This window comes from Pezoporus flaviventris, unplaced genomic scaffold (genome assembly GCF_033815535.1).
Source record: "Pezoporus flaviventris isolate CSIRO_AGI_PZ_B2104156 unplaced genomic scaffold, CSIRO_AGI_Pfla_v1 ptg000047l, whole genome shotgun sequence".
In the NCBI taxonomy this organism is placed as follows: Eukaryota; Metazoa; Chordata; class Aves; order Psittaciformes; family Psittacidae; genus Pezoporus; species Pezoporus flaviventris.
This window is the reverse complement of record NW_026892595.1, coordinates 1,960,913-1,982,014: the sequence shown is the minus strand read 5'-3', so window position 1 is coordinate 1,982,014 and position 21,102 is coordinate 1,960,913. Positions and strand designations below refer to the sequence as shown.

Genomic DNA, 21,102 nt, shown 5'->3' with positions numbered 1-21,102 from the left:
TTTGTTGCATAAGAGTATTAGTCTCATTCATATATACCTGTATGTATCAACAGTCATTGTAGCTCCATTCCTGTTTGTTTTTCCCCTCTTCATCTGCTATAAAAGGCCTCTGAACTGTGCTATGTTTAAGTTAAAAGAACTTGAACCATGTTTTCTGGGCTTCATCTACCAATAATCTGTATTCTTTTCAGGCAAAAAAAAAATCTAACAAAAAATGTTACTATTTGATGCATCTCTTTCATCTGGTGCCTCTTTCATGTGAAAGAACCATTGGGAATAGTGACAGAAGAAATAGTGGAGAAACACCTGGTGGCTTTTCTTTTTGCCTAAATAAGCTGATTCACTGAAAACAAAACATCACAAAAATCTGACTCTGGACAATCTTCTGATAGAACATGCAAGTTTCAAAACTTCTTTGTCAGTTCTGGGGTATGAGGACTGCCTGCTACCCGAGATACCAGTCAGCGTCATTCCACAGAAGGAATAATGATGACAGTTCCCAAGACTGTTTCTACACAGAACGTTAACACTAATTTGTTAATTGGTTTCCCAGGCTACTCGGCTTCAACAGCCTAATGAATCATTTGCTCCAAGATTCAAACATTGGGTTTTGGTGTCTGGCAACTCTTGTGTCCTCAGCTGCTGGAGCAGACCAGCTGGTGGACAGCCTGCTGTTGTGTTTACTGCTGAGGTACCTGAAGAGCCTTGACATGTACAAATTTCACTCATGAGAATGGCTGCTCTCTGAACAGAACATAAGTCATCACAAAGTGCAAGAAATAACTTCTAAAGAGAGAGAAGACAGAAAGGGTTTTCCAAAGCCTTACCATGATAAGGCATCAGATCCCATGAAAGATAAGATTAGAGAAATGGTTTTGAAACTGTTAGTTTGGAAAGACCTATAGCTCTTAAGAAATTGTGAGGAGCACCCCCAGACTGCACGTGTCAATAACCAGGAGTCCAAAGAGGAACCTCGGATACTGGTCTCAGGAATGGGGGTGGCTGCACTGTGCAATTCATTTCCAAGAAGTTTGACCTGAGAATTTGCCCAGGAATCTCAGAGCTAGTGGCCCAGCCAGGTTCTTCTCCTACCCGGCTGTTTCAGGAGTAGGTGCAATTTGGCATTTCAGTCTACCTGTCACACACACAACAAAGTCAATCCAAAGGGCTATTACTTTCTGAAAATATTTTCATTACTTGATCACATTCCATCCTGCAAGAACTTTTTCTTTACCCATTAAATGCTCCTCTCTGCTCTCAGCATGCAGGTTGTAACACTGCTCACTATGGTTCATACTATTTCTTTTTAATGATATCAGGTTATAAACAGGTCTTTTTTTTCTCAATATATAGAAAGAATTTCTGCAAATGCCTTAAAAACATGAAAATTGTCTTGAGCTTTTTCCTAGAAATGTCATTGGGTCGCTTACAGCTGGCTATTTGGGATGTCATAAGGCTATTTGGAGAGTCTAATAACGCCCACTCAGTCCCTTTTAACATATAGTACTTAAATGACAGCACATATAAGACAGTGGAAAGACAATTCTAATTTATTCTCATTACCATCTTAAAGCCAGCACCCTGCTTTATTTTATAACAAAAGGCATGGCATAATATAAATGTCAATTACATATTTTATATGCCTTGTGAGGCAAAACCAAGATCCATGCCTGGTGTAAACTGCCAGGCAATAATATAGAGTTGACTTAAACTGTTGGTCCTAAATCGAGACTGGGAAAAAAAAGAACAGCTTGAGGGGAACAAGTATTTTGTAATACAGTTGCTGATCTACCCAGTGATTAGACTGACCCTGCCAGGAATCACTTCAGTTACCCCACAGCTGTGGGGGGGGGGGGTTCGTGTCTGTCTGGCTTGGGGCGGCTGTGCTTGATCATCCCAGTGCTGGCGCCTGTCCGCTGTTGGGACGGGCATGCAGGCTCCTCAGAATGTGTACACATGAGGAGAGGGGGGCTTCTCCGGCACCTCGTGGCTTCCAGAGCGGGGAAAACGACGTTCTTACCCCAGGACTAACCCCCAGTGCCCGGGAGATCCGGGATGGGCGGGGGGCGTCCCGGCTTAGAGGATTGAGCCGTATCTCTTGCGGGGGGGCAACAGCGCAGGGAGAGGAAGGAGGAGAAAAGAACGCAGAAGAGGGGAGCTGAGAAGCGAGAGGGAAGGGAGCCGGTGTCTAGAGGAGGAGCTGAGAGTAGAGAGGCGGCGGCGGGCAGGGACTCAGTCGGGCCGGGAGCTGACGGCCGCCGGAGCGGACTGCTGGCGGCGGCCCGAGCAGGTGCGGGAGCCACCTCCAGTCGCAGGGCGGCTGCCGCCGCGAGGCGGGGGTGCTCGGCTCTGCGCCCCGGCAGCCGCCCCCGGGCCCTATGGTGCCGCAGCGGGACCTGGCTCCTGCTCGCTGCCTTCAGAAGCGGCCCGCGAAGCGGCGCGGGGCAGCGGAGCCCGCCAGCCCCGGCACTTGGCTGGCATGAGGACCCTGCCGGTGTTTCTCCTCTCCCTCTGCTGGAGCCTGGGACGGGTAAGTCATGCCGCGCTCACCCCCAGCACCGGCCGCGGCGACGGGAGAAGACTCAACACTCGTCCCTCCAAACCGCGGACGGGGTGATCCCTTCGGCTCTTCTCACCGCTGAAGGTGCCAGTGCCGACCCCCCCGGGGCCGGGCCGGCCGTTCCGTGACAGCTTCTCCCGTTACCCGGAGCGGGGTCTCAGCGGTAGCCGCAGCAGATGCGGAGACTTTGGCCTCCCCGCGCTCACTTCGGGGAGCAAGTGGCTGCCGCCGCCCGCCTCACCGGGTGTCCCGGACGAGATCTCTCTCGCGGGGAGAAGGCTCCGCCGCGCTGCCGGGACCCCCAGCCCACCTCCTCTCCGGCGCTCCCGGGGGCAGGCTCCCCAGCCGCACAGGCAGCGCCGGGCCGAACTGCCGGCTCCGGGGGGCACCGCCTCGCACCCCAGGCGATCCTCAGGGGCTGGGACGGCTCCGCCCCGGCGGGGGGCAGCGCGGGCCGGGTCCCATCCACATCCACATTCACGTACCCGGCGGAGCGGAACGGGAGCTTCCTCGCCCCGTCACTTGTTCCCTGCAGTTTCCCCCGCCGCAGGTGTCTAGCACTAGTTTGCGGAGTTTAGACAGAGCGCTGCCGCGGTACGGGCTGGAGTGTCGCTGGCAGCATGGCATGGGGAAAAACCCTGCGTGATTGATAAGGAATAGCATTGATGTAGTGCATGGCAACCGGATAGCAACATTCAAAGCATTCAGAGTATTAAAGCCTTCAAATTTAGAGCGTCTGCTTTTAACACCTTTGTATTTCTATGTGTTTCTCTAGTTGTTTGTAAAAGTATAACGTTGCTGGAAACATGGTTTATGAAAAACAAAACAGTTTGCCCTCTAAATCTTTCCAGTTTTTTGTTCCTGTACATTTAAATTAACACATCATTTCTACCAAAAGCCGGGAAATGATGCTGAAGGTAAATGTAAGCAGCTTGTCAGAAGAAATGTTTTCCAGTCAAACTGCTGTTCTGGACGCCTTAAAAATTGTTAAGCTACTAAAACCACAGAGATTCCTCACTGTGTACCTTTACAGTGTGCAACACAGCACACATGGTTCTGTATTCATTGGTTACAAAGGATTGGTTACTCTTGGTTAAGCACAGGGAAAGATAGATGAACTCCAGCACTGAAAGGTGGTGGCTGCCCTCAAAAAAACATTTTGGAGTTCTTGATGTGTCTCGGGATGTGGTCAGTGCCACATTGTCTTGAAGCCTAACTCTAGCTTGATGAAGGACATAGGAATGAAACAGGTGTATGTATTAACACAAAGTACGTTACATTTTGGCATGAATCCCAGGTTTGAGAAGTAATGTGTTACCTTAGAGTACTAACAAGTGTACCTTCTCAAAGTAACCTTTGCTATCAGACCACTGATACTGGGAAACTTGAACTTTTGGAAGTAAGAGAAGTCACTTGGCAGGCTTCTGAATTGCAGTAGCTGCTTTGACCTGTCCCTCATTTAGTTAACTTGTCTGTTTACTGGAAGCTGCCTTTCCAAGACCCGGTAATTATGATACTTTGTGATGAGGAAGAGACCTACTCCCAGTTACTAAATGCTTGCAATTTGGAAAAAAAAAAAAAAAAAGTTATGTGAAAGAAGAATGCAATTGAAAGTGTTATGTGTACTTGGGACTTGATTTTACATGGGAGCTCTCTGGAGCGGAGATAATATTTAGCAAAAGTTATCATCAGTATAATGCTGAACTTACTATTACATGTGCTAGAAATCCAATTGGTGTTAAAGGATCTGTACAAATTCACTTTTGTGAATTATAAAAATAAAAATTAAAAAAAAAACCAAACCCCTGAAAATATATATTTTGAATAGTCAATATAGAGAAAAGATGGGGAAAAGGAAGTAAGGTTCTGATGGTATAGATGAGAACTGCAAGATTTGGAGAAGAGAGGTTTTCATGAGTTTTCATAACAGTTCCTGTTGTTATGGCTATTATGCTGTGTTTCTAAAAGCTGCACAAGTGGCTTGCCCCAAGGATTCTGCAGAACAACCGGGTTCTTGCACTAAGTTTGGGTCCTGGTTAATTTTTAGTTGTTACCACTTTGAAATATATTGTCTCATGAATCAGAGATTCCTAAAGAAAAGGTAAAAAAAGAGTGAGAATCGTGGAGAGAGACCACACTTTTCCTGGTAAGTACCAGTGTGAGGATGACCGAAGTACTGCATATTCACATTTTTTTATTTCATTGCTAACCTCACTGGCCCTTCAGCTCCAGTGAAGTTTCCTACTTTCCCATTTGTCACCTACTACAGTTGCTTCTCCCATGCAGTTTCTCACAGGCTCTGCATATTTCTCTTCTAGGCTGTATTTGCCTCTCTGAATCGAGCTGACTTCAGTACAGCTTCCTGGTGTGTTGTTTCTCTCCCCAATACTATATCCCTGTCTCTTCCTGTGAATGTAAATAAGCCTTTCTGAAAACCAAAGAACTGGGGACAGGGAGATAAACAAATAAAAGCAATAGTGCTTTCATTTTTGAAGGAGTGGAATTTTCTTCTTGTGTAGCACTTGCTTGAACCAAATAATCATGCTCTGGGGCCTTTAGGAGATAAAATATACATGGCGGAACAGGGAACAAAAGCAAGATTTACAATGCCAACGTGAATGCAGTTTGCTCAGTTTTCATGTTCTGTGATTTGTAGTAAACTTTCAGCTTCCTAACTTATTACAAAGGAAAAAAAAACAAAAAAAGCAAATGTGTTTACTTTCCTGCTTCAGTTTAACTCAGTTTTTCTGTAGGAATAAAGTCTAAAGAAACAATGCTGTTGAATGCACTAGAAAGTTAATACATTTTTTTGTAAGTGACAATCGATCTTGAAATGCTACAGGAAGGAGCCAGTGAATGTTCCAGTAGGTTACTTTAACATTTTGTTTTGAAAAGTCAATGTGTGAGAAGCTAAAATGGGTAGTGACTGTACCAGTAAAATGCCTAGCACATACTTGGGCAAAACCAGTGCCAGTTAAAGTTGGGGGTTTCATTACTGGTAGATGCATTCTTCATAAACCTTTTTAATTCATATTTCAAGACCCTGGCCTGTTTGTTGATTTGGCACAGGTGAATGGTGTCCATCCGGAATGCAGATTTCAGCTGGAGATTCACAAGGAGGAAACAAGGTGCATGGAACTTCTAAAGAATGCAAAGCCAGTAGACTACAAAGGTAAGAAAAGATAAGCTGTAATGTAGAGACAAGATTTTCTCCCTTGACCTTGTTTGCTGTTGCAGTTGCCATGTTTTAGCTTAGAATTTTATGTATTTTAGAATCTAGGCAGGCTGTGCTTTAAACATACAGCTGGAACAGGGATGTCGTGAGAGGTGTGCCAGGCACTCTGCTCGCACTGGGTGGAACGCTACATGGGAGTATTCCCATGTTTAAGTTGTTGCTGCTAGTATGTGTCCTGACTGGCAGAGTAGCTGCAGGTTGGTGATGATAGGACCAGCAGAAAGAACAAGTCTGAGGAAAAGCTGAAAGCCTTGGATCCAGGCATCTCTCTCTGTCTATGGTTGACAGTAAGGATTAGTGCAGTACTTTTGTAGTACATTTGTTTTCTTTTGTCTGAACTAGGTGATACACAGTGTATTTGTTTTTTCATAGTCAGTCTGTTTCGGATGCTCTCTGAAGATGACTGTGGTACCTTAGGGACCTACCATCTGCAGTGCCCCTTGAGCATAAGCATGAGTCCCAATTCACAATGCTTTGTCCACCTCTCTTCTTGATTTAAATATGTAACTCCCTCTGTGTATATTCTAATATCAATTAGTATACAGGAAAATAATGAAAAGGGTCATCAGCAGTTTGTATTTTACTATAATTTCTCTTCTTATTAGTCCAAATAAGTAATCATAAAAATTATAATAACAGTGAATAAGTTACCTGGGTATCTCTCCAAGCAAAATCTTACTGGAATAAGTCAACTACATTTAGGTTTTTTTATTTGTATGAGTGGTGAAGAGAGGTGACTGTTACATAAATAATACTAGTGTGAAGCCAGATGGAGAAATAATCAGTAGCTCAGCTTAATGAATTAAATCTTGAATTAGTAAATTCACTGTTTGCTATTATATGGCTTTGAAAGTCAGTCTTTCTTCAAGATCCACTTTTGTGATCCAGATGCTGAGTTCCAAGGCTTGTGATGCACATCAGTTTTATTTTGGGTTCTCTAGGGGAAGAAAGACATTTTCTATCAATATTTTCTTCACAGCCTCTTTTCAGTGGAGGAGGCGTGCCTCCTGAAGGGAAACTGCTGTAGAAGAGCTTCATGTTTTGGAAGGAGACAGTGAGTCTGGTGTTGATTCAGTCCTGTAGGTAGTGATAAAACAGCAGTGGAAAGATTTATACATTTAATTGAATGTCTGGCTGAAACTAAGAGTGTATTCCATTTTGTAGGATACTAGAATGAATCCCGTGTGGTAATGAACCCTTAAAAACTGTATGTTTAATGTTATAAGAGAATTTATCCTATGCTTCACATTACCACATACCTTTACCAAAAACCTGTTCAGAGAAGCCTATGTTAAATATATGCATCTGCATTTCCAAAAACATCTTTTCTCTGTGTGTCCTTATTTTTCTAATAAGCTCTGTAGAGTTTATTAGAAATGTAAGGAATTTATTAAGAATTTATTACTAAGGAATTTATTAGAAATGTAAGGAATATTTTGAACGGAGACTTACAGATTGTCACGGTGATACTCTAACTACTGATAAAGAATTACTACTGAAAATTAACAAGCTGGAACCTGAAGCTGTTAGTACATTTGAAACAATTAATTACAATAAATTCACAAATCTTATTTCACTTTTTTTCCTGTATGGGAAAGATAGTTATATAGCCCTTGTCATGCTTTTCTAACTTCAGGATATTCTACATGCCTTACAAAAGCTGTGATGAAATCTATCAACAGTCCTGTCTAGCATTTGGAAATAAAGGTTCACTGATTTTCCATTGAAGGCTTGAACTTCCGTTATCAAAATCAGGGGAATTTTTTCATTAACTTCTTGGGCACCTGAGAAGCCTTCACTCCTCTATGTAACATGCTCCAGAATTTAGCTGGCGTGCATAGCTAGTGAATTTTGCAGGATCCAGGTTTTATGTAGTTTCTCCTGTGACCTAGATGGCAATTATATATTGAATGCCTTATGTAATACTTCTCAGCTCCCACTTAGGGAGACAAAAGGAAAGATTTAAAGGCAGTTGTGGTATTTTTTCTTTTACATAATAAAATGTTGCAGTCATCTTACGTGAGCTGCTTCATAACATAGGCTGAAGAATCCCACTGAGTAGTGCACCTAAAATCACTGACTAGGAAGTCTGTGAAGGATTTGCCTACTTCATAGCTTAATAAAGCGATAGTGTGTTTTGCAAGGAAACGCTGTACAAATACGGTGCAATATCCTTTGAACAATGGTAAGGATATGGTAAAACCACAGCCCCAGGTTGTGTAAATTCTGCTGATTTGCCAACACCAAACTGCCAAATATCTGGACCTCCTGCTTTGCACCCTTTGGGGGATTTTCAGGCGTTAGCACAGACTTTTCCATTAGTGGAGAGCACTACACTCCATTTAGGGAAGAAAGTCACTCTCCAAGGATCTGTGGCAGTGCCTTCCTCTTTAGTGCTCTCCAGCAAATCTAGTTGTTTATTTTATGAAGACTGCATTAGCTTCTATCTGCATTTGTTTTCTTCTTTCCTCCTGTGACTTGACACCTGAGGTATGGATGCACCTTAGGTGGAAGCCTAGGAGAGGAGTTCTTTTGCTCATTCATTTTGGGTGACAGATTAATTGCTTTCTAAATAGCTTATAATAGCTATGGATTTTGAGGTCCATATGGAAAGATACTGATTTATTTTTTATCTACTACCCGTAGCTTGTCCTCTTATGGAAAACAGAAAGCTGCCAATAAAAGTGATAGAAAATATTAAAAAATTGGCCCACTGCAAATTTCTGTCTTTATTCAGTATTTAGAATTTTTCCTTATAAAGTGATTGACTAATTTTTGTCCACCTTTAATCATAAAGTGAAACGATATGGTAAAAAAACTTCAAGACTCGGTATACTTCACAACAGGGTTCTACAACAGAAAGTTTGAAAAATATTTAATATAAAAAAATAAGTCTAGGTTGGTTTTTTTTTTCTTCATTTTGGCTGCACAGTTCAATCAGTCTTCTTGGCTTTTGTTTTCCAAAATGTGTTTTTTGTGAGACTCATATGCCAGCTCACATTTTTAATTTTAGATGTGACATCTTAACTCTGCAGAAGGGATGTAGACGGAAAGAGAAGTGGATTTGGAAAGAAGTTCATAAACCTCTCAAAGAGAGGCTTCATAATGCAGCTAGTAATGGGAAATTAAACGAGACAGGACTACTACTCATAAATTTAAAGCAAAAGGGACCAATGTAGCTATATAATCTGATCTCCTGAATTACACTGCCAGTAGAATTTCGTTGAGTCATTCTAGCACTGAACTCATGATCTTGTGAATGAAACACAGCACATTTTCCTGTTCAGAACAGGAATAATATTCAAATGTTGGACTCTTGGCAAGTTGTCCCAAAGTTAGTTTATCCAGCTAACCTCTGCTGTTAAGGTTGTTTCTCCAGTAAAAAAGGTGTCTGTTTTGCATTTCCTCGCCTCCGTCTCTGTGTCTCACAAAAAGACTGACTGTGAATACAACTAAGCCAACCTGACAATCACTCTTTCCTCCACATCAGTAAATAGCAGACTTACTTACAGAAAGCCAGATGAAGCATTTCTTCTGCTGCACGAAACTGAATCTCCTCAAGGTTCCCCCTTTCTTAATCCTCCCGATCTCATTAGTGTCTTGCAACAGTTTTTGTTTGGCTTTGCAGCAATTTTCTCTTTAAAATGAGTCAGTAGTTCAGACTACAGTGTTGCTTGGAGTTGTCTGAAGTGGCATTAAAGGTAGAATTAAAGTACATAGTGGGATCATGGAACTTCCTTTCATTCGCCGCCAGTAGCTCTTGACAGGTCAATTTTATCTTTCTTTTATCTGCATTGCTGTTTTTCTAGCTGTAGTACAGACGTTGCTACTGTTCACATGCATTTTTATGAGGGGAGCTGAAGGGCCTGCTTTGCATGTTTGTTTATTTTTGCATCCATTAGTGGAAGCGTCATTGTTAATGACACCACATAAAACTGATCATCCTTATGGTGCTGACAGTGTCTGGGCTTTGTGGGAGCTATACTGGGATATTTGAGGGAAAGAGGTGGAGCTGGCTTATCTGAGGAGGCTGGGCAGTAGGAGAGAAAGAACTGTGCATGAAAGGAGTTGCCTACTGAAGAATAACCAACAGGAACTAAATTGTGAAGATGATCAGCCTCATTCAAAAATATCACATAATAAAGATTACTAAGAGTGAAATAACAGAATTTTTTTTAAAAGAGGCGAATTGTGGCCACAGATACATTCTACAGTTTTGAAGGTCTGAAATTTCTCCCCCCCCCCATAGAAATTCATCAGTATACATTAATAAGTAGCATTTAGAGTCCTGAAAAAGGGAAGTTCACAGCTGTATGTGAATTTATTCTGGTTTTCATAAGATTCAGAAAAACACTGCCCTGCATAGTTCTGTGCTTGAGTCCTGATAAAGACAGCTGTGGCTATGGCAGTCTACTCTCCATGACATCCAAAGTTCAAACACCACAAGGAAGCAATCTTGAATACCAAAGCACTAAAAAACCTCCAGCTAGTACAACAAATAGCACATGGGTCAGACATGATCTAAACTAACAGAAATATGTGGTCCCAAAACTTTACAGGGACTTTTAATATTTTGTGATGGGGATTGTATGAACAGGGGATTGATGTTTAATTATGTTCTTTGAAGAATGTCTAGTATGTCTAAATCAGGGCAACATGAAGATGAAGGAAGCTTATATCTTTGACTATACATCCGTGAATATCTTTGCAGTATAATGGAAATGGTGTTCTTATGGTAAGATTAGAGTGCTGTCTAGTTATACAAAACCAAATGCTTGTCTCCAAAGAACATTTTGAGTAGTTGGAAAGCAGGATTTACTTGATAGAAGATTTGGATGGATTTGGGTGAAAAGAAGGGTTTTTTCAAAGTTTTTAGCTGGCAATGTCCGTATTTCCTTACAGAACCCTAAAAATATGGAAATTACATTAAAATATAAAATTATCTTATAGATTTTTTGACTCTCTAATGAGAGACTGTTCCTCAGAAGAAAAATAAGGCATTTCTTCTGAAATGTTTCATCTAGTGAAAAGCCATTAATCCCCTAGAAATCCCAGTAACAGTGGTTTTGCCATTCCTGGTAGTAGGGCTGGCTTTTGAAAACCTATAAACTGCAGGCTGGCAGCTCCTTGTGGAGGGGCTTTGGGAGCCCCTGGGCAGGTAGGACAGGCAGGCAGAGCCCATCCCACCCACAGCCAAGGCAGCTGGAGGGCAGCTACGGGCAGCCCTGGGCATGGGCACCTCTATGGGTAGGGACAGCTGAGGACATCAGCCTGCAGGTGCAGGGAACCAGGGTCAGGCACATCCCTGGGATGGCTGGGCAGGGCCACAGGGGTGGGTTGGGGTGCAGGCAGAGGCTGGCACAGGCACTGCCGTGACAAAGCATGAACTCAGGTGCACCCACCACATAGGTGAATGCCCAGACCTGAGCCCAAGTGGGATCCTGAGCAGGGGTGTGAGGCTGGTCAGGCCCGTTAAGACCTATTAGTGCACTCACGGCCCTGGTGAATGTAGACAGCAAATAACTTCAGCAGTGCAGCTTGGAGCAACAGTATTTGTGCTACTTTTTATTCTTATTACCACTTTAAGCAGTTCTGGTGTGTGTTTGCTTTGCTTCTCATTTGCTGGCTTGCTGTTTCTCTAGCACCGCCTTTTCTGTTCTTTCTTACTACTTGTGTGAAAATGAAGAAAGACTTTCAGTCTGTATATATTCATAAATTCCCATGTGGCCTAAATTGTATGCTTCAGCGTTCAGACTTGCATGCAGTCTAGAAAACATTGCCCATAAGAGGTGAGATTGCTTCTGCTTTGTCAAATTAAGTACAAAACCCAAAACGTTTCCCTGTTTGAAAAATAAACTCTAGTCTGGCTGACAGCTTTCTGGCTGATTTTCAAAGCCCTCTCATTTTGTTTCATGTCTCGTGAATGCCTGGACAGTTTAAAAATGCTAAACCTCTCCTCTGAATGGGCAAGTTTTTGAATCCAAATGCAAAGTGCCACCTAGTGGTTAATATATGAATAAAATGTATATATAAACAAAACTTTCCAATCCAAACTCAGTGTTGTACATCTTTATAGATGAGGAAGCACATGTAGGTAAGCAAACTTGTTGCTCAAAGACTGGATATTAGGTAGCAGGATGATGAATGTGGTGGCAATACTTATGTAAGCTGAAAAATAGGAGAAACAGATGTAGTTTATAGTCTGTTGGTTTTCTTTCATTATGAAATATCTGCAAATAAATCACAAGAATTAAAGACCAAACATTCAAATAAAGTAAGTGATCTTACTGAAACTAGCTAAGAATAGTATCTGCAATATCATCTAGAGGAAAAGGAGGGAAGAGCAATCAAGGAGTGACACCATGGCCATACTTTGAACGAGTCACTGAACAAAGTTTTTCTAGGAAGACTGATTGTTTCCCTGGATATGCTGTGAATGACAAACCAGAGAAATAAATGATGCAATTAAGAGATTCAAAAGTGATTGTTACGTGTAAGGTGCAGGAACGTTTTTCTAGACACCACAGAAATAGGGATGACGAACAAGGTTTTTTTGCCTTTGCTAGCTTTATTAACAGGAAAAAGTTGAGGAGCTAAAACAGATCAAGAGCTGGACTGGTTTTATGTATGTACATATCAGAAAGGACAAAAACATTCAAGGCTTGAGAATTTATTGAAGCAGAATGTAAACATAGAGACTGAATCCATTAATGAACATTAAAAGAAAGTATATTAAAATACTTTTAGATCCTTAGAATATTTATTTTTAATTATAAAGAAATTTTAATTATAAAGAAAATTGCAGATGTTCCATGAACATCTAATGAAGTTTTATTTAAAATGTGAGATATTTTCTGTATAATTATTGGTAAAATTATTAATAGATCTCAAACCTAAAACCTTATTTAAAGCTAAAAATAAAACTGGTTTGTGTCTTACTTAATTAATATCCTTTGAAGGAAGTAGAAAATGGGTTTATATATGTGGGAGATGGGTAGAATTTCCAGAGAAAAATCAGCTTGCATACTGATTTTAAGGAATTCAGCAGTGGTGGATGACAGTCCAGAAATCCTAACATTGAATGAGTTAATGGCTGGCCAGATACTAGTAGAAGGTAAGTGAGTAGAGAGGAGAATATCAAGCTTGATCAAGTTAGGTGTTCTATGTGGGGCAAGAGACACATTTCACATAGCATTTATCACACTTTCATTTTCCAACAGCATAGGTACTTATGGCACTATTGGCTGCTCTGTAGACACTGGGGAGAAACAATCAATTGTTGCGAGCAATTAATCTGGCCTATTTTCATGTGAGGTGAATCATTCTCTCTCACACTGACAATATTGCATATGTCATTGTAAAAAGATACTACAGGGGGTAAAAAGCAGTATCTACTAGAAGACCTGTGAGACTCAACAAAGTTTCTGGTTGTGCCACATGTTGAATTTCCAAGATTAGTAGGAAATTAATTGCTAGTTTAAAATTTGCACAATTAAGCTCATGCTGTACGACAGAGATATGTTGCCGGGATGGAAGAGACAAATTGATGCAAATGAATTGTATCCCACCTCTGCATATGGGTATTTTTTGCTAAGAGAAGATGTGTAACTGCAATATTGTCAAAAACCTGTAGTAATAAGAGGAGGGTAAAATGAGGAAAGGTGTGATTTGAAAGTCCAGGAAAGCACTGTTTTACTGTTCAAAAGTTGTACTTCTGGCAGCCTCTACCAGCACACCACTAACAACATCATTTCAGTGTTCAGCCCTAGACTGGTTTTCAACAGCACACTGCAGTCATTCAGTAACTATAAATGCCTCCAGGACATTTCAGCAGTTTTCTCAGATTTCCTGTGCCATAATAAATAAGCCTGTAAATATACATAAATTGAGGCTTAATGTTCTTCTTGAATTTCTGATGACAGCCACTCAAGTTTCACTCTCATGATTGTTGATGCATTTGAATGTAGTCTAGATGTATGTAGGAAGTACATCTTTTGTACTATTTAATCTACTTGATTTAAGGAGTCTGAAAAAGTATAATTCTTTCCTATGCTGTAGATGCCTGTAAAATCCTAAAAAACTGAGGAAAAACTGAGGTAAAAAAATGCATTTTTCAGAAAACACTAGTGACTGTAATGTTTCGCATGTCAAAAACTTGTATACTGATTTCTGTCTTGCCAGCTAGCTTTGAAATCTCATACTATTTATGTTGATTAATTTTAGTGGGAAAGGACTTGGACCTCAGTTTGTCTGTATATTATTTCCTGTAATCAGATCTTGAATAAGAGTTTTCTGGGTTGTTTCGGAGAAAACGTGCCAGTGGAGCGTTTAAGTCCATGTTGTTCAGCTGCCTTTTTGCCAAAACATTAGCCGTGTCAAAAAAATTTACAAAGGCCTCTGAAAAAAGGCCTTTTAGCTCTGACAGGCTGAGAAAATTGGGGCTGTTCATCTTGGAGAAGAGGAGGCTGCATGGAGACCTCATAGCAGACTTCCAGTGTCTGAAGGGGGCTTATAAGGATGCTGGGGAGGGACTCTTCACCTGGGATTGTAGTGATAGGACAAGGGGTAACAGGTATAAACTTAAACAGGGGAGATTTAGGTTAGATATATAAGGAAGATGTTCTTTACTGGGAGGGTGGTGAGGCACTGGGACAGGTTGCCCAGAGAAGTGGCAAATGCTCCATCCCTGGGAGTGTTCAAGGCTAGGTTGGAGAGAGCCTTGGGTGACATGGTTTAGTATGAGGTTTCCCTGCCCATGGCAGAGGGGTTGGAACCAGATGATATTAAGGTCCTTTCCAGCTCTAACCATTCTATGATTTTATGAAATGTCTGCAGACTACTGCAGCAAATCCACCATTATACAGAGAGTATATTGAACAAAAGGGAAAATTTGTGAAAGTCATCAGCTTTCATGAGTGTCCATGAACACTTTCATGACTCATCTCTGCTCTACTTGTTACTGGAAATGGGCATGAACTAAAAACGTCTGGAGTCGCATGAGATGCTAATTATTCTTGTGTACTCTAGGGCTTGTTTATGCTGGCTCAGGCAGTACATCCATCAAAGCAAAACGGTTTCATTTTGTCACTAGTTCTGAGTGCTGGCAGATGAAGAAAGTAGTTCCTTTGTCTTCCTGATGACATGTATGTTGCATTGTTGATGTTGTTTCTGGCTTGAAATCAGCTGGGAAGGAAGCATGACCTGAATTGGCTGAAAGTAAACATTCTTTTACTTTGCATAAGCCCTGGTATTTCATCATAGAGAGTTGGACTTGATTTTGATCCAGTACTGCAACTCAGGAAGCATCTAAACACCTTTAAATTCTGTTGACTTCAAAGGGTATGAAGATGACTTGCTCAGATGCAAACCTCTCAAATTTATATGCAGATAACCAAGTAAACATCATCTTAGAAACATCATTACCAGTGCTAAAAGAAAAGCCGCAAGTGCTAGAAGGGAGTAGAAGGCAGACATGTAAAATAGAGTGCAGATAAACTCATGAGTTAATTTGTGAATGTATGAACCAGCTGTGGGGGCAGATACACTAGAAAGAACAAACTCCGCATGATCATCAGGGAAAATAGGAGTGTTTATGGATGTCAAATATATTACACTCTGAGTCAGTTGCTAAAAACACTCATTCAAGAGATAAGGACCAGAAATCTGAAAAGAGTGAATTGTCAATGGGAACAAGAACTTAGCCAACTGTGGAATACAGCTAAAAAGAATGTCACTCTCACAGTTCCTTGTCCTAAGTAAGTCTCCCTTATCCTAAGGTAAGGACGAAGAACTGCCTAGGAGGCAGAGTTACTAAAGGAACCAAAACAATTAGTCCTCTTCAGGTAACTGGAGAATTTGGCAAACTGAGGTTAGTCACAAAGCGATTGATCAAATAAGGATAGGACTGATTAGAGTAAATACAAATACAGAGTGTATAAAGAGGGTTCTGTGGAACTGGTTATTGAATGCAGAATTTACCCCATAGTCCTTGCCTACTCTTCTGTTTTAATCTCCAAACCCTATTTTTGGTACAACACAGAAGCTCCCTCGCAGCTATCACACGTAGATGTCTTCCAAAGGACAGCAAGGCCCATAGGAATGTTATGCCAGTGACTCTTCTCATGGTGCAGCCTGGACATACTCCCGGGGCAAATACAGTTGCTGGTCCTGTAACGCATCCTTGTGTTTTCCCTAGTTTACATGTACTTTGAAAGAAACTTTGAAAGTAGGATGCTAGACACTTCACGTAAGAAAAAGCTGTCCAAGTTTAATATCACTAATATGGTTTAAGGCAAATATAGAACTTTAAAATATTCCTTTCTCAGCTTCATTTAACTCAGGATTTTGGGCATGACCTTCCTAGCATAGAGTAAATAAATAGTGAATTGCTAAAAAAGATAAATATTCTGAAGAATAGTATTATATACGAATATGAGAAGTTCCTAATCCAGGTTTGATGTTCTCTACTGAAAGGAACAAACTTTTCCTTATACTTTCTATAAACTTATGGAGATAATACTGGTAGGATAAAAGTTTTGTTTCTCTCTTTAGCATTAATTGCAATTTTAAATTTTCAATTGTCAATTGCCTGATTTGAAGATAGAAATATTATAAACACTGTTATTAGTACTACTATAAAACATGCCTATAAAAGTTTATTAGTCCACCTTCCCTTCCTGAAATCAATGTACATAATTCTTTGTTCAAATCTCAGTTATTTAGTTAAGGAGACATGATTTTTTAAGTCCAGACCCGTTCCAAAAATTTTCAGGTCACAGAATCATAGGAGCATAGAATGGTTAGGGTCGTGATGTGCTCCTCTTGTAGTTGTGATGCTGAGTCCAATGAAATTCTTAAATATTTATGATGTTCTATCTGCCTATTACTGCAGATAAAAAAAAAAATCATTTGCACTGTGGCTAAGAGATTCTCAACATTTTGGAATTTTTAATAATCCATATTAATACTCAGAAGTTGGGGTTTTACATTTTTTGCGCTTTCTTCCCGTGAAAATGACAGTTTTAATGCAATATTTTGCAAACAATATGTTAACTGACCTAAAAATAAGCTTGTTAATCACCAGACTCCTTTATGATTCCCTTAACATTTTCAAGGAAAATACTGTCTCTGCACCTTTCTTTAACAACTTTAATCTTTCTTGAACTACTCATCCAGAGCTTCCACCAAGTCTTTATAAGGCAGATACAGTAGGGTGATACAGACAATACTGTGTTTTTAAGCCTATTACTGCTGGTTTTGTTTCAGGATGTGTTGGAGTTTGGGATAACATCACCTGCTGGCGTCCTGCAAAGATTGGAGAGACTGTCACTGTCCCTTGCCCAAAAGTATTTAGCCTTTTTTCTGGCAAACCAGGTATTTTATTTTAAGGTGGCTTTTTTTTGCTGGCTTCTCTTCGATATTTTATAACGTACTGTGCTAAAAACGTATTATTAGCAGTTTAATGTTTTCGTTTTTAAAGAATTAACAGATTATTAATAGAGCTGTTAATGATACATCACAAAAAGTCCAAATAATTGTCTTTGTAGTCCCTATGGTGTTTTTTGAATCAGATCCTAAATATGTATTCTAATGTAGGGACTCTCATCAAAGCTGAAGACATTGCTTGCTCTTTTTGACCTGTTTATGTTAATTATTAATGCATCTGAGCCTGACTGACCTCTTTAACAGTTGTCAGCAGGTCACATGTACTTTGTTCCTTTTGTGCTTTGGAGGGGAGTTCTGATTTGCCTTCATGAGAATAATGAACTAACATTAACACATATTACCTAAAAAATATCACTGTTGCAATTTAAGGTGGTTATTACAAAACCCTTTTTTTCTCCTTTTAGTGGAACTGAAAAGAGCTCATTAGTGTCTCAGATTGCTGAAGTATTTAACTGTTTCAAGTCTTGAATCTTCTGCACCATCTTGTCAATACATCATACTGTTTAACTTTGCACTTTGGCTTGTTAGTGGGGTTTTAAAAATAGATGAGGCACACATGGCATTTCACATAGGTATCTCAAAATGCAGCAGGAAAAATCTTATCTCTGTTGCTGAGGTGAGAAACCTTTGTCATGAAGAGCTGGTGACAGATGCAAAAATTATCACAGTGATTTAGTTTTGTCTTTGAGGTCTCTGTGGAGAGCTTTTTAACAATATTACTTTTAGCATAGAGGCTAACTTGGGGTATGACTAAAATACCCTTATTCTCAAAACTGTTGATTAAGTCTTGTTCCAGTAAAAAATTAGTAACTAAAACAATGTACAGGATCAGCAAAGATTTTCATTCCTGGAACTGGTGAATCTTGGATTAGTTTATCATGGATAGCCTAAACAGTTTATAGTGGGGAAAGTATGTATAATCTTCACTAGATCTTGTGAAATCTATAAAAGTGTTCAAATGACTCAGATGAAGATAGTAAGGTGTTATCATGACACAAGGCAAACTAAAAAATATCTACATTTTAAAATCTGCATTGAATCAAACTGCTTCTGTTTGCCAGAAGTTAGATCATGTATGCTCTTTCTGGAGTTTGGTCATTTGATTTAACAATTTATAGCATCTTTCAAAACATTTTAACTTTCCTATTAAAAAAGGGCAATAAATATTTAATTCTGAAACCTTCACAATGCTTACAACTCAATCTCACTTGGGCATGGTGTCATTACAACTGAAAAATCGCTTCCCTTTTATAGTTTGCTGTAGATTTCCATATACACCTTTTTTATAGCTACCTGTTTAATTCTTGCTTGTGGAACTAACACAGCAGTTTTTTAGAGGTACTTCAATTAAGAGGATTTTTTCAATCTTGTATTTCTAAAATTTCAGAGGAGGAAGATAACAAACATCTCGCTTGCTTGTTTCAATTACGATCTGAATAAGTATCTCAGACACTTTATAATTTGATTATACTCAGGAATATATAATTAATTTATTCACTTGGGTCTTATGGCAGGAAATTATAACTATTGTTAAACAAGAAATCTGACTCTTTATTTAGCCAAATTTGTGGGATATATGTTTAGGCTTTCCAAGGTTTTAAGAGGAATTAAAATTCTACTACAAGATGATCTAGATTGCCTTATTTTTTATAGACATATTCAAAATCACAAGTAGGCTTTTAAATATCATTTTTTTTATGGACTTCTTAATTTAAATTGGTGTCGTGGTTTAAACCCAGTCAGGTAACTCGTTCACTCACTTCCCCCCCCCCCTTCTTTCTCTCCCCCTACTCCCGGAGGGACAAAGAGGAGAATCGAAAAGAATGCAACTCCCACAGGTTGAGATAAGAACAGTTTAGTAACTAAGGTATAACACAAATCTCTACTGCTACCACCAATAATAACAACAATAAAGGAAATAACAAGGGAAGAGAATACAACACCTCACCATCAGCCGACCGATAACTTGCCCCCCTCAGCCCGACCAAGCTCTGACCGATACCTCCTCCAACCCTGCAGTCTCCCAGCCCTTCCGGCTAACTCCCAGTTACCTCCTGGGCATGACGTGCTGTGGTATGGAATACCTCTTTGGTCAGTTTGGGTCAGGTGTCCTGTCTCTGCTTCCTCCTGGCTTCCCCTCCTCCCCGGCAGAGCATGAGGCTCACAAAGTCCTTGGCCACACCAAAACATCATTGTTATCAGCTCTGTTCCCAAGACGAAATTCAAAACACAGCACTGCACCAGCTACCAAGAAGGAGAAAAATGACTGCTACTGCTGAACCCAGGACAATTGGGAATTTAAAAAAGCAGCTGTTTTCTCATCTTTACAGCTTCTGGAGAGGTGGCTCTTAATTTCTTCAGTGATGGTCAAGGTTATAGTTTAAACATCCCACTCCATGGAATGGTAATAACTTTATGTCAAATGACTTTTTACTGTAAAAGCAGTCCTGTTATGCTGTAATGTTTATTGTGTATTGCACATGATGATGTAAGTATATGGGTATCAGAAAGCTATTCTGTGAATTTTTTTTTGTGTGTCAAATTGTAGGTTTCAAATGAGGTAGCCATCTAAAATTCTTAATTGCGTGAAACAATGGTGTAGAAATAAGCAATGTCTTCCATAGAACATTGCCTGTCTTTAAGTTAGAAGGCCATTATAGTACTTGCAGTACAAAATACTTCAGCATCTTGAGTACATAGTGTGTTTTTCTTGAGAAACTGGGTTTGACATAATTTGTGGTTCTGTTAACCTACTCCTCTGCTCTGCCTAGTCAGAGAATCGGGAAGTACTTTTAAAGTGAAGATTCTTCAGTGTGTATAAATAGGTTACATTTAATGTAAAAAAAGCCACATCTATGCCAAATGGCAAAAGCGGTCCTGTTGTTTGAGGAGACACTGTGATTTGAGGTCAAGACCTTGTTACAAACTAGAAAGATTTGGTTATTGGTTGGTCAGTCATTTATTGGGTATTTACAACTTTCCACTGAAGACTTTATACAAAGAAGAATTTCCAGTAACCAATCAGCAAGCTGAAAATCACAAAGGCTTTAGTTTGGAGTGTATAGAAACACATTCGGTTATTCTTGGCCAAAGCTGATCTGTGACACATAAAATTGTTCTTGTGTGGTGAAAACCAGGCATCCTTAAGTTAGTTACAGACTCCAAACAAAAGCAGTATGGTATTATAGATTTCAGGTATCACGGATATAGAAATTTTGCTAAGAAAGTTAACGGCAAGTTGCTTAAGATTTAGCACTGTAAGTGTAAATTATAACTTTAATGACTATTCTTTATTCTGATATGGGACTCTTTAGTTTTCTCCAATGGAAGCTATTCCATATTGTATGAACATTAGTTTGTATTAATTAGTGTAAGGAGCAGAATCATGGGTTGCCCCATCTCTGAGTGACTTCATCTGGGAAGAGAATCAGCTTCTCTCAGTTCTGACCAAAAAGTCCTTTCTGAAATCAATAAATGCTCAAAATTCCTTTCCAACCATCCTCACACATCTCCTGTACGTTCCTTGGACTACGTTGCTTCAGTGGTTCAAAGAGTGAGATTCAACATGAATATTTATTTCCTCATTCTTCTAACTGTCACATAATTTGACCTTTAAGGTGCATTACCAACTCTACCAACATTTGCTGTAGCAGTAATTCATCACCATGACATAATAAAGCTTTTATCACTCTTCAGTAAATGATTTGGTGTTGCTTTCTCAGAAAAGCTTAAAAATTTGGTTAGAACAACTCTCACTTACATTACTCTTGTATATAATTACTCTACCTACAAATTGTCCCCTTTATAGAGTAAGCTGAAAGGCTTTCCCCTGAATACTTTAGATAAAACAGCAAAATACTTA

The 21,102-nt window shown here is 39.9% G+C and overlaps 1 protein-coding gene across 1 annotated transcript in view; it reads left to right on the top strand.

The window, feature by feature from the left end:
• Positions 1–2,132: 2,132 nt before the first annotated feature.
• VIPR2 (vasoactive intestinal peptide receptor 2) overlaps positions 2,133–21,102 on the top strand; it is a 53,033-nt gene continuing 34,063 nt past the window's right edge. Inside the window, exons 1-3 of the mRNA XM_061468017.1 lie at positions 2,133–2,530; positions 5,630–5,732; positions 17,061–17,168. Coding sequence (XP_061324001.1) covers positions 2,480–2,530; positions 5,630–5,732; positions 17,061–17,168 — 262 coding nt within the window. The 5' untranslated portion in view covers positions 2,133–2,479. The remainder of the gene's footprint in view (positions 2,531–5,629; positions 5,733–17,060; positions 17,169–21,102) is intronic.